The sequence below is a fragment of the Herpailurus yagouaroundi genome, unplaced genomic scaffold, assembly GCF_014898765.1.
Source record: "Herpailurus yagouaroundi ecotype Mexico unplaced genomic scaffold, PumYag 188, whole genome shotgun sequence".
Taxonomy (NCBI): Eukaryota; Metazoa; Chordata; class Mammalia; order Carnivora; family Felidae; genus Herpailurus; species Herpailurus yagouaroundi.
In genome coordinates this window covers 7,507,250-7,521,000 of record NW_024412419.1, presented here as the reverse complement: position 1 = coordinate 7,521,000, position 13,751 = coordinate 7,507,250, and the positions used below count along the sequence as shown (strand labels likewise).

General features: G+C 53.2%; 1 protein-coding gene across 7 annotated transcripts in view; it reads left to right on the top strand.

Moving 5' to 3' along the window:
• The window catches only part of CYS1 (cystin 1), a 21,849-nt gene extending 8,540 nt beyond the window's left edge, over positions 1 to 13,309 (top strand). For 4 of the 7 annotated variants that reach the window (XR_005797109.1, XR_005797108.1, XR_005797110.1 and 1 more), the window contains exons 2-3: positions 7,480 to 7,532; positions 11,657 to 13,309. Coding sequence is in view for 2 of the 7 variants with exons in the window: in XM_040496045.1 (XP_040351979.1) it covers positions 533 to 721; positions 7,480 to 7,532; positions 8,148 to 8,265 (360 nt within the window). In the remaining 5 variants the exon portion in view is untranslated. Of the gene's footprint in view, positions 1 to 514; positions 722 to 2,458; positions 3,072 to 7,479; positions 7,533 to 8,147; positions 8,501 to 11,656 lie in introns of those variants that run through there. The other 3 variants (XM_040496045.1, XM_040496046.1, XR_005797111.1) reach the window with 3 other exon arrangements.
• The last annotated feature ends 442 nt before the right edge of the window (positions 13,310 to 13,751 follow it).

The following is a 13,751-nucleotide window of genomic DNA, read 5'->3' as shown; positions in this document are numbered from 1 at the left end:
CAGAACCTGTTTTTTTGAAAAAGTCTGGTTGTCATTTTAACAATGCAGAACAGGTCTACTGCAGAACCCACCGTGGCCCGCAGCGTTTGCTCCCTGGGAAGCGGCGGACAGGGGCTGGGTGGGGACAGGAGCGCCCGCTGGCGGTGGGAGGGCTGGGTCCGAGGGCAAAACCCTGGAAATGGCTGAGGCCGGGAGGTCGGGTACCAGGAATTCCCTTACACTGTTCTCTCTACTGCCTGTGTTCCAATGTCCGTAATGAAACATAAAATACCCAATCAACCAAACAAACGTGAGCTTCAAAGAAGGATAATTCTTCACCAACGAAGAAGGGGAAAGTCTATCCGTGCTGTGGAATATTACCCAGCAGCAAAAGGGAGCAAACTACTGGGGCGCCTGTCTGGCTCAGTCTGTAGAGCACATGACTCTTGATCCCAGGGTCATGAGTTCAAGCCCAGCGTTGGGTGTAGAGTTTACCTAAAAAAAAAAAAAAGTTATTTTTTTTTTAAGAGAGTGAGTTATTGTTACAACATGGATGGATCTCAGAATCATTATACTGAATGAAAGAAGCCAGAAAATGGGTGCGCGTTCTGTGATTCCATGCGTCTTGGCTTCCAAAGAAAGTACACGAATCTGCAGTGACAGGAAGCAGATCAATGGTTGCCTGGAGACAGCAGGGCAGCGGAGGGAAGGAGGGACCACAGAGGGCATGACTGCGATGATGGTCGGCATACACTTGTCGAAGCCAACCAAATTGAATTCTTTCAGCATCTGTGGCTTGTTCTATGCCAATTACCGCGTCCTTGATATGTGTATGTATATATACATACAAATCTGTTAACCACGAAGACTTAGTGGGGAGGAATCTCTAAACAAAAGAAGCAGAATGTGTACATTTTGGCAAATAAAAGCTGCAGTGGATTTTCTAAAAATCCACCATTGATACCTCACCTTTCTCGAAAACCCTTAGTTGTAAGAGTCTGAGGAGACTGCAAGAGACCGTCTTATTCACTTCCTCCTCCTCTTTTCTGCTTCTCCGTCAGCTCTGGCTTCTTCAAAGCCTCGGTAAGATCTCGAGTGATGACACATCCCCCGCCCGCCCATACGCACTCACGCGCTCCCCTGAGCTCAGCCCAGTTCCCACGGCCGGCCCCAGCCCAGGCGCCATGGCCCCCCACCGGCCCCCCACCGGCCCGGTGTCTGTCTGGCCCAGGGGTGGCAGGCCGCCAGCTGGCAGGCGGCCGGAACTCGTGGCTGCACTAGGTCTGGAGCGGCCGGCAGGGGCCGCTGTGTCTTTGCTTTTCATCCAAGCTCCCCGGCGGCTTCTGCAAGCCGTGTCTCTGGGAGGGCGTCTAACACAGTCCGCCTGTGAGACAGTCAAGTTAAAGGCTTAAACAAACTGGCAAGGAAAGGACCCCGCGTTCAAACCGCAGGCACAGAACGAAGCCTCAGCAAACGTTAAGCAGACGGAACAGGGCTGAGCCATCAGGGACATTACAAAAGCAAGAGTATGACCTTCCTTCCGAACCCCGCCGTAGGGTGTGCGGTTCACGTGGGGGATGGTGTTCACGTGGCGGATGCGGTTCCGCGTCGTCGCTGCCCTGCGTGGCCGGCAGTGCGTCCCCGTCAGGCTGATCCTGCGAAGGTTTGACCCTCGGTTGCCCTCCCGATGGGAGAAACTACATTTGTAACAACCCTATGACACCGTCTGGGGGGTATAGGGGAAAGCCAAAGCAGGTGACGACAGAAGCTGGTTCCAGAAGCTGACAAGAGGGAACAAGCGTCCAAACAGGATGACACCATAAAAAGTAGCTCCAGGGTGGTTGGGTAAAAGGACTACTTTTCTTCTCTGGCGTCTCTCAGCGTGCACGCGGGCCCAGTGACTGAAAGCTGTAGGGAGGCAGGTTGGTACCGACATGAACGAGAACTTTCCGACGTGCCCAAGAGAATCCAAAGCAGGCATCAACAAGATACGGTGCGTGTGTCCTGCGGGGTATTATTGAGCCTTGAAAAGGAAGGAAATTCCGGCACATGCTACAGCAGGGATGCAACTCAAAGACATGCCAACTGAAATAAGCGAGACAGAAAAGGACAAATATTGTACGGCTCCTCTTAAATGAAGCGGCCACTCCGATTCATAGACAATAGAAGGGTGGTTACCAGGGATGTGCACAGGGACCGGGAGTTGTTTAACGAGCCCGAGTTTCTGTTTTGTAGGCCGGAAAGAGTTCTTGAGATTGGTCGCACAACCCTATGAATGTACGTGATACCGAAATGTACTCTTAAAAATGGTTACGATGGTAAATTTTAGGCTATGTGTATTTTACGCCAATAAGGCATTTTTTTTTTCAACCAAAAAGAGCATTTGGATAGTCTGCACTGCTCTGAGAGGGGATGGGTGGCTTCGGGAGGCAGCGGAGGTAAGTGTGTGTGTGAGTTGTGTCTGTGTGTATCACTTCCTGTCCTCTGTCTTTGCTCCACCCCCCACTCTCTGTCCCTCTTCCTATTGTGAATTCCCTGCTGACCTGGGAGTCGTCTCCTCTTCATCTTTATACCCCCCAGAGGCAACAATGAGTGTTCAAAGAAACGTGCCATGATATTGGCTCCCCCATAGCACGATCACCAGTCACCAGCGGCCACAGCGGTACCCGTTGGGGGTACCCCTGAGACGGGGCTGTGCACCTCTGCCATGCGGCCAGCCCCCACTTGCAGACAGCATTGGGCGGGCAAGAACAATGCGGACAATGCATTGAAGCTGGCTGGCCGTCCACTGCCCACCCCCACAGGGCCTGGGTTGGCAGGACATACCCAGTGCGTGCTTCCTTCCATTTCCCACCACGGACGTTTCCCAAGGAACATGTCAGAACGTATTTCTCCGGGAACAACATGTCGTACCAGACCCTCTCCTTACGCATTGAAGACCAAGATGTTCCCTGGGCCAACCTCTTCATGTGCTCCGATTACCTTCCAGGGGAGCTTTGTCAGACGTCACTCTAGATCGGACGTTGGTTCGGATACTTATTGGTCGTCGATAGGATGGGTGTTACACTAAGGATGAGCTGGATGGATAATGGGTAAGTCCCCATTATGCAGACGGGTAGACTGAGGCCCAGAGAGCCTCACAATCCACCCGGAGGCATATCATTATTAAATGGCAGAACTGAGATTTGAACCCTTTTCCGTATTAATGCTATTTTTACTCAACTATGCCGACTGCTGTACAGATTTTAAACTCAACATTATAACAACCCAGCAACTTGACATACAACTTAATTTGGGAAATATTTCGTGTTTATTGTGTGCTCAGCTTGGAGAGCTGTAAACTTGGGAGAACTGATACTCTTGCTGGGGAGGACTAAGTAACGTTAACAGGTTAATAACTAGACGACAGTATAGAATACAGCATCGGTCCGATGATAGAAACAATAACAGCTGATAGTTACTGAGAACTTACTAAGTGCCAGGCACTTTGGAATCACCCTAAAATATCTCACAGAAAACTTGCGTTTCACATGGGAAGCCAGGGGTGCCCAGGTGGCTCAGTCAATTAAGCGTCTGACTCTTGGTTTCGGCTCAGGTCACGATCTCACAGTTTGCAAGTTCAAGCCCCACGTTGGGCTCCGTGCTGACAGCATGGAGCCTGCTTGGGATTCTCTATCTCCCCCTGTCTCTCTGCCTCTTCCCCACTAGCTCTCTATCTATCTCTCTCAAAAATAAATAAACATTAAAAGAAAGAAAAAGAAAGAAAGAAGAAAGAAAGAAAGAAAGAAAGAAAGAAAGAGAAAGGAAGGAAGGAAGGAAGGAAGAAAAGCAAAGGTCAGGAAAACCACCCACAACCTCGTAGCTGGTAGGGCAGGGTTTGGTCTGTTACTCTTTCAAAATTCATGCCCTTGACTACCACATGCCCACACTATTCAACTGCACACCCCCACAGTCTCTGTGCTCTTACACATATTGCCAGCTGTTTAATGTGTCTAAGACTTCCTTCTCCAGTGACGTCGCCAGCACCTCAAGAACGTGGAGCGCATGTCTCCATGGCAGCTGGTAGAGCACCGGGCACGCTGGGGGCGCTGGGTGAATGGCTGCTGAATGATTGATCTGTGTGATTACACCTCCGACTCAGAGGAGGGAGGGGGGCTTTGAAAGAGAATGTGGAGAGAATATAAACAGCATCCTATGGAGGCAAAGTCCTCTCTTTTCACAGTGTAGGATCATGGAATGAGAAACACAATTGCTGTACTATTACAATGAAAACACAAAACCTTTAAACCTTCCCAATGTCTGCAGAATAAGTAAGGTCCCTATACCAGGCCTGAATGCATAGGTTTAATCTCAAGTGGTCCCAGACTGGAAACGCCCCTGAGGTGCCTGGCAAAAGTCATCTTACTCTTAGGCCTCAGAGGATACTCACAAAGAAGTTTCCAGGGACAATGAGCAGCAAACCATAAAAAAAATAACCGACTGTGGGGCACCTGGGTGGCTCAGTCAGTTGAGTGTCCAGCTTCTACTCAGGTCATGATCTCACTGTTGGTGAGTTTGAGCCCCACGTCAGGCTCTCCACCGTTGGCACAGAGCCTGCTTTGGATACTCTGTCCCTCTCTCTCTCTCTCTCTCTGCCCCTCCTTGCTTGTGCTCTCTCCCTCTCTCTCTCAAAAATAAATAAAACGTTAAAAAAAAAAAACCAACTATGCAAGGGACCCAGTGGAAACTAGAAGAAATAGTAGTCAGAAGGGCACCTGGCTGGCTCAGTTGGTGGAGAGAGTAATTCTTGATCTCAGCGTTGTGAGTTTGAGCCCCACATTGGGCGTAGAGATTACTTAAAAATAAAATTAAAAAAAATTTTGCATTTCATTTATTTGGGAGAGAAAGAGAGAGAGCTTGTGTGAGCGTGGGAGAGGGGCAGAGGGAAAGAAAGAAAATATTAAGCAGGCTCCACGCTTAGCACGGAACCCAGTGTGGGGCTCAATCTCACGACCCTGCACTGATGACTGGAACCAAATCAAGAGTCGAACGGATGCTCAACCAACTGAGCCACTCGGGTGCTCCCAAAATAAAATCTTGAAAAAATAGATCAGTGAAGACCTCAGTTATTTGGATTACCAGGCACAGGTTATAATCAATTTATGTTTATTCTGTTTAAAGAAAATACCTGCAGGGGCGCCTGGGTGGCGCAGTCGGTGAAGCGTCCGACTTCAGCCAGGTCACGATCTCGCGGTCCGGGAGTTCGAGCCCCGCGTCGGGCTCTGGGCTGATGGCTCGGAGCCTGGAGCCTGTTTCCGATTCTGTGTCTCCCTCTCTCTCTGCCCCTCCCCCGTTCATGCTCTGTCTCTCTCTGTCCCAAAAATAAATAAAAACGTTGAAAAAAAAAAAGAAAGAAAGAAAATACCTGCAAAGGACAAGGGCCTAGAGAAAGTGCCCTAGTATATTTGAAAAAGAACCAAACAGAACTTGGAGAAATGGAAGCTAGAATAAACAAAGTTAAAGGTCCTGAGGTGCAGGTTAGCGGGAGATTAGACCGGCACAAAGAGAAGATTGGCGAGCTGGAAGACAGAACTGGAGAAATGACCCCGAGCATAGCAGCCAGATGAGGGTCGGATCAAGAACGCTCGAGAAAAAAACCACAGCAGACGTTATGCTGTGGAACAATAGAAACTTTCCCTTTCAATAAGGGAGCAAGACAAAGATGGCTGTTATCATCACCTCTTTCCATGTGGTGCCAGGAGTACAGAAAGGTTAGGGGGAACTCAAATGGCCATTATTCCCAGAGAATGTGAATGGGAACAAAAACAATACAAAGAGAATCTATAAGTAGATTATTAAAATTAACAAGTGAATTGGTAAGTTCACTGACCACCCCCCTCACCAATATATACATTTCTGTTATATTTTTGCAACAACAAGAGATATAAAATAAAATTTTATTTTAAAAAGATGACGTAGGGGCTCCTGGGTGGCTCAGTTGGTTAAGCATTCGACTTCGGCTCAGGTCATGATCCCACAGTTTGGTTCATGAGTTCGAGTCCCATGTCGGGCTCTGTGCCGACAGCTCAGAGCGGGGACCCTGCTTCAGATTTTGTGTCTCTCTCTCTCAAAAATAAATAAACATTAAAAAAAAAAAAAAAGATGATGTTGATGGAGCGACTGGATGGTTCAGTTGGGTAAGCATCAGAATCTTGGTTTCAGCTCAGGTCATGATCTCACGGTCGTGAGATCAAGCCCTACATCAGGCTCTGTGCTGATCATAGAGCCTGCTTAAGATTCTCTCCCTCTGCCCCTCCCCTCTTGCGTGCAGTCGTGTTCTTTCCCTCAGAAAACAATTAATTTAAAAAAATAAAAATAAAAAGATGTTGTTGATAATAGCATTGCAAACACCAACCATCTAGGAACTGGTCCGTGGTCCCCACAGGGAAAATGAAAAAATTCCTTCAAAGACTAAACTGGGTGGCTCAGTCAGTCAAGCTCTTGGGGGATCGAGCCCCAAGTGTGGAACCTGCTTGGGATTCTCTCTCCCCCTCTCTCTCTGTCCCTCCACCGTTCTCTCTTGCTCTCTCTCTCTCTCTCTCAAAAAGAAAAAAATAATAAATCCACTTAAAATCGTTGCGGGGCGCCTGGGTGGCGCAGTCGGTTAAGCGTCCGACTTCAGCCAGGTCACGATCTCACGGTCCGTGAGTTCAAGCCCCGTGTCAGGCTCTGGGCTGATGGCTCAGAGCCTGGAGCCTGTTTCCGATTCTGTGTCTCCCTCTCTCTCTGCCCCTCCCCTGTTCATGCTCTGTCTCTCTCTGTCCCAAAAATAAATAAACGTTGAAAAAAAAAATTAAAAAAAAAATCGTTGCTAAAAAAAAAAAAAAAGACTCAATTAAAGAAGCCCTGAATGAATGGAGAAGATATCAGTTCCCTCCAAATGATCCATAGTTTAATATAAACCCAACAAAATCCCCAAGATTTTTTCTTCCCATAAAGTGTGACAAGTTGGTCTCCATACGTATATAGGGAAATGCAAAGAACCAAGGGTGGTCAAGACTCTTTTTAAAAAAAAAGGGGGGGCGGGGGAAGACTTGCATGAGCAGGTGTTCAGGCTCGTTCTAAAGTTGTGTGCGACCTATGGGGCGAGGCACTGACTCCCGGAAAAGCCCACACACAGCTGTGCACCGTGTCCGTGCACCCTTGTCTTGGGACAGAGACAGCTTGGCCGAGCAGAGAGGACGGCGGACGGTGACCCCTGGAGATGAGAGATAAGGGGGTAGCAGGGGTACCTGGCTGGGAGGCAGGGAGTTGCTTTGTGTGAGCTTTGCAAAGTCGCCCCCTCCCCCAGCCTCAGCCCTCCCACCTGTGAAATAAGCGGACGAACTAGAAAGCGGGAGGGCAACTTTTCGGCGCTGGGTTGCCTAGTCCCGGGTTGAACATGGTGGTGGCTGTCATCGGCCGGCAGAAGGCCGTTAGGCGGGGCAAATTTTGATGCTCCTTCCTTTTGTCCTTTTCCAGGTGTCCTCAAAGCAGAGCGCTGACGACCACCCAGGGAGCAGCAGTGTCTACGGGTAAGTGATAGGTTGGGGCCAGCACGTTGCCTCTGCCATTTACTTTGAGGGAGGGAGAGAGAGAGTCCCAAGCAGGCTCCACACCATCATCGCAGAGCCCCATGCGGGTCTCGATCCCGTGAACTGAGAGATCATGACCTGACACTTAAGAGTCAGACACTTAACCGACTGAGCCCCTCCCCCCGCCCGCCCCGATGTCTCCGAAGCCACAGGTTCTTGTGTTGGCTCCAGCTGCCCGCAGAGCCCTTGTGGCTCACAGGTCGCCATCCAGATGCGGCCCTGTCCTTACAGGGAGGGCCCCAGCCACAGGAGCTCAGAAGCCCTACACCTCCCAGCCGCGTTGATCTTCCTCCTGAGAAAGGCCAGCCTGACCCAGGTCATCCGGGGCGTTCGTTCGCTCCGAAACGCCTCGCTCGTTCGCTCCGAAACTGTGTGCAGGGGCGCATTTGCGGAGGAGACGTGGGCCTCAGCCTTCAGGAGTTTATACCCTGAAGGGATGACAGATGGGTCTCCTGTGATGGCATTACAATTTTCTCGGGAAAGTGCTTTTAAAACCCCTGTAGGGTTAGCTGAGGACCCCAGGCCCGGAGACGAGGCTTTCTCTGTCTGTTCCAGGCCATCCCGCCTGGCTCTGGGCCGAGTGACCAGCAGCCCAGCAGGAGGCAATGACTTGGGCCCCTTTTTCGGTCCCCCCCCGGACCCTGCCCTCCTGGCTTCCTCACCTCCAGTCTGATGACCGTGATCCGCCCTGTCACTGGCATGTGGGTGACTGTGGTATCCAGGGCCATGGGTGGGGACAGGTGTCAAACTTTGGGCTTGACAGTTGTTTTTCTTACTGATTCCAAATGGTTTCAGGGCAAGAACGCTGCTGGTTTCCCTTATTTAACACACATTAAAAAAAACCTTTTTTTTTTAACGTTTATTTATTTTTGAGAGACAGAGATTGAGCAGGGGAGGAGGAGAGAGAGAGGGAGACACGGGATCCGAAGCAGGCGCCAGGCTCCGAGCTGTCAGCACGGAGCCCGACGTGGGGCTCAGACTCACAGACCGTGAGATCATGACCTGAGCTGAAGTCAGCTGCTTAACGGACTGAGCCACCCAGGGGCCCCTTATCTGACACACGTTTGCAGGGGTCCTTCCCGGAGGAGCGTGGTCTCTTCAGAAGTGCAGGCAGCGGTCAGAGAGGGGACAGGAGCAGCCTGAGGGCTCACGGAGGAGTTGGGGACGATGACAATGGTTTGAAGGCACGTGGGAGTTCACCGAGGGGAGGGGGCGGTCAGAGTAGCCTCTCTAGCCGAGGACGCCGTGTGCAGGCAGGTGGTATCTGGGCACAGGGCGGTGAGGGCACGGAGGGCGGGAAGGTCTGGGTTGTAGAGAGGGCACTAAGTGCCTGCTGGGACCCCAGCTTGGCGTAGAGGGTGAAGCGGTGAGAGCACATACCCCCACCCCCACCCCTGCACCAGCAGTCAAGGCCCAGAGCCTTATCAGCATCACGGAGAGCCCCGGGCCTCCTTCAAACCCTTCTCACGGCTCTGCCTGCCTGGAGGAAGTGGGCTTCGCCCTTGGCAGCCGGGTGTGGTCTCGTGAGCTGGGGCGGGACAGCATGTCCCACTGTAACGCCTGCCCCGGGGGGCGCCCGAGCATGTGGCTCTTTCCTGGGGACCTGGGGACATGGGGATAGGCCTGCCTATGGGTCCCCAGGAACAAACCGCCCACAGCTCAGTCCTGGATGAATATTTCCACTGATTTTGAAGAGAATTAGCGTGACTTTCTCCAGTTTCCACCAACCCGAGGAATTTAGAAGGGTTAAATTCTGCCACAAATGAATTTCTTCTTTTCGAGAGAAGAGGCCGCACTCCAGGACGCCCCTCAGGTGTCCCCACCTTCCCCAGGAGTCTACTTACTTGCTGGCCCTGTCAGGCTCTGTCGGCCTGCCCCGGTGCCTTGGGAAGGAGGACAGGGTCACAGAGGCAAGCTCTGTGGGGGCGCTGACCCTCCCCAAGGTCAGGACAGGCGGCAGCCTGCCTCTGGTCCCCAAACTTGGGCTCCGCAGCCTTTGAGGAGAACCCCCTCGGGGAGTGAGCAGCAGGTCTCCTGCCCCACACCTGCTGTGGCTCCTCCGTGGCCCTTCTCCCCACTCCCCCCCCCCCCCGCCCCATGCAGCTCTCTGGGGCGGCGGCGGTGGCCACACTTCCTTCCCTGCCTCCTCCCCCACCCCCAGCTCTGCTGTCAGAACCTGTCAGAGCGGCATTTCTGGGAGAAATATCCCAACATCTGCAGTTTGCTATGAAATACCTGCAGAAATCAGATGAAGTGGATGTTGTGATAAATACAGCAAAAAAAAAAAAAAAAAAAAGAAAATGTATTTACTTAATCGTTGGATCTACAATTTCAACCTTTCTCTATGTTTGGAAGTCTTTGTAATAAAATGTTGATGAGCAAAATCCTTCAAAGCCCGGTTAAAATATATCCCCCCCCCCCAAACTCTCTCCCTCCCCTCTGTCCTCATCAAGCTGGCGTCTCTCCCTCCTTGATTGCCACCCAGCCTCCACACTTGTGACCTGTAACGTAGCAGCTACACAGGACAGGCGGGCTTATACCCTCGCCCAGCCTCAGGAAGGCAGGATGGGTCTCTGACTCATCCCTGGTCCCTCACAGCACTGGGCACATAGTAGGCATCTCACAGATGCTTCTTGGAAAGGCCTGTTTGATGTAAACCCTGGCCACGGGGGCCTTGACCAAACGTGAAAACCTTTGACCCCCGAGACCTGATCATCCTTGATGACATCTGCGTCCTTCTGAGGGACGAGGGCGGAGACATGTAGAAGCATCAGGGCTGGGCCGGTCAGGCTGGCTTTGCGGACGGCTGGCCTCCCCTGAGGTCTCTGGGGATTGGGCCACAGAAGCTGAGGCCCCAGGAGGGGAAGCCTGGCGATCGCGGTGGCTCCAGTCTGCACCTGCCGCTGAAGATCCCCCAGCCCGGCCACCTGTGTTCATAGGTGGGGAAACGGACCTGGAAGAGGGGAGCCGGCCCAGCGCTACGACGGGCAGGGCAGTGCGGGCTCCCTCTCCAGCACAGCAGCGAGCCTCCGGCAGGCAGGTGGGAGGTCCCTGCGACACGACCGGGGAGCGGCCGGAAGGAAAGGGAAGTTTGGGGTACAGCGAACACCACCCAAAAGTCCCTACAAAGTCCAGAAAGTCAGGGGGTGAACCATCAGGTGTAGGCTGGAGGGAAGCACTTTCTGAAGGCTGGGTAGCAGGAACAGGGGTCTGACTGTGGTCGCTTCTCCCGCGTCCAGTCCTGTCCGAATGCCGCACCTCCTGTGTGACCCCCGAGGGCGCAGGCCCAGCGAGTCAGTCAGGCAAACGGATGTCTGCAGTCAGTCACATTTGCGAGGGGCTGTGTAGCGTGTAAGATTCAGTGTCACACGCTGTCTGCACACGATATTATTTATGCCCTAGAATGAATTTATGGACCCAGCTCCGTTTTATTTTGTTGTATGGTATCATATTGTATTATTTATTTATTTTTTGAGAGAGAGAGAGAGAGAGAGAGAGAGACAGAGAGCCAGCTGGGGAGGGGCAGAGAGAGAGGGAGACACAGAATCCGAAGCAGGCTCCAGGCTCCGAGCTGTCGGCACAGAGCCCCCACGTGGGGCTCGAACTCACGGACTGTGACATCATGACCCGAGCTGAAGTCTGACGCTGAACCGACGGAGCCACCCAGGCGCCCCTGAACACAGCTCCGTTTTAGAGGGAAAACATTTGATGCTCAGAGCTGCAAATGCCTCGGCCAGGGTCGCAGAGCTAGTAAGTGACAGAGCTGGGATTTGACCCCTGGCCCTTCTACCCTGAGGGCCCTGACCCTTAAACTTCCCAGCCGCTGGCTTCCTCACCTGGGTAAGTAGGGGGAAGTGAGGTCTTAGCGGATAATGTCATGGGCAACGAAGCCAGAGAAGCAGGCAGAGGCCTGCTCATGGAAAAGATTACGAAGGTATCCCACAAAGGTTTTCAGTTTGGGTCTTAGGACGGATCAGGAGTCCACGAAGGGGCCATTGTAGAGATGACGAGTTTGAAGGTGACATCTTACCTCCTGACACCCTGTCCGTGTCTCCGGCCCGCAGAGCCCCAGACGGCAGCCACGGGAGGCCAGACGGGCAGTCGGACATCCCCGCCGTCTCGTATGACTACTCAGAGGAGGCGCTGATGGCCAGCATCGAGCAGGAATACTGTCGCTGAGGCCGCTGAGGCCGCTGAGGCCGCTGCCGCCGCCTGGCAGGCCCCCCTGCTCCCGCCCCCGCCCCCGCCCGCCTCCGCCGCTCCTCTGCCACCGGTCCCACCTGACCGGACTGGGGTGGCGCCTCACCTCCCCCTGTCCAGGCTCTGGCTGGAGCTGAGCCCCCTCCAACACGCAGTTACTCCCGGCTCTTTCAAAAGACCCGGCTTCCAGCAAGCTGGCTCCAGGGGTCCGTCGTGCCGACCATGGCCTGAAGAGAGACCCCGGGGCTGCCCCACAGGCGCGTGGGCAGGGGATCTCCCAGAGGCTCCTCTCAGTCCCCGGGGAGGGCTTGTCTACAAGGTCCTTCCCCTCTCCGATGGCCCTCTCTCCGTCTGGGCTGGGCACAGCTCACCGGCTCACCGGCTCCAGCTGCCCTCTGTGGGTCCCGGGGCAGGGCCTAGACTCTGCATTTCTAACCAGCTCCCAGGTGAGACCCAGGCCCCCGGGGCCCCAGCCTCCCTTGGGGTAGGAGGGATTGAGTCTAAGCTTCAGACCTCATGTGATGCTTCCTTCCTGGTGCTGGGCCCGGGTGACAGAGGGGAGCACAGGGCCGGGAGCTGGAGCCCCGAGTTCTGATCCTCCCTCTCGCACTCCCTTGCAGCCACTTTCCCCTTGTGGGCCTCAGTTTCCCTCTCCAGAAAGTGGGTCCTGGAGGCTCTTCCGGGCAATCTGGCCCTGACAGTCTGGAATTAGACAATTCTGGGCTTCCTTGATCCCTGCTGTTCCGCCACCCGCTGGGGCACAGGGCTGCCCCCCGCCTGCTGAGGGTGGGCGCCCCTGTGCACCTGTAGGAGGTCTTGAGGGACACCCGCTCTCGGCAGACCACGGCCTGATGGGACTGTTTTACTCTCTTCCCACCGGGTAGAAGGTAGAAGGGCGTCGGAACAAAGGGGCACGTGGGGGCGACGTCAGCTGTGGCCGAAACCAGGATGGGTCTCAGCTTGTTGCATTTACCACCTCCCTGGCGTCGCCCGCAAGGTGCGAGAGCATCTCGGGAGCTGACGAAGGGCCCGTTGGCACCGTCCCCAGACCCACGGGCCTGCTGCCGTCATCAGCAGGCGGATGTTGCCATGAACTTTTGTTACTCGACAAGAGAGCCTTTGATGGGCCGTTCCATGGCTGGGAGGTTCTTCCCGCTGAGCCAGAGGACGGGCCCGACGGAGCCTTCCCACAGCCGCCCCTGAGGGATGGACCAGGACCTTGACAGTGACAGCTATGCCCCATCCAAGCCCCAATCCTCTCTTTTGATCAGAGATGACAGCCATTACTGTTTTAATAATATGAAACACTCCTTTTAAGAGAAGTTAAAATGTTATTCAAGGACAAGGCCTTGAATTCAATGATGTAAAGTGTTCACAAGTTTACGTCGTTATTTTGTTAAAGCAGAAAACGTTTCCGAGAGAAAGATGATAGCCCTGCCTCGTCCAGGGGAAACCTCACACAACCCTTAAGGACACGAAAGTGTTAAGAAAATAAAATTCCTCATGTCGTGGCTGCAGTCTGTGTGGAAGTCAAGGTGAATGCCTGTAACCAAAGCGAAGCAGTTGTTCCCAGGTCTTTTTTTTCTTTTTTTAATTTCTTGGATTCAGAAAAGTGTCTTCTTTTTTTTTTAAGTTTTTAATGTTGACTTAAAAAAATTTTTTTTTTTTAACGCTTATTTATTTTTGAGACAGAGAGAGACAGAGCATGAACGGGGAGGGTCAGAGAGAGAGGGAGACACAGAATCCAAAACGGGCTCCAGGCTCCGCGCTGTCAGCACAGAGCCCGACGCGGGGCTCGAACTCACGGACCGGGAGATCATCCTGAGTTGTCCTGAGCCGAAGTCGGACGCTGAACCGACCAACTGAGCCACCCTGGTGCCCCTTGTGGTCCAGAGGCTCAAGCCATTTCACACCGGGCTGCCTTTCACGCGCTGTGCCCCCCTGGAGGCCCTGCTCAAC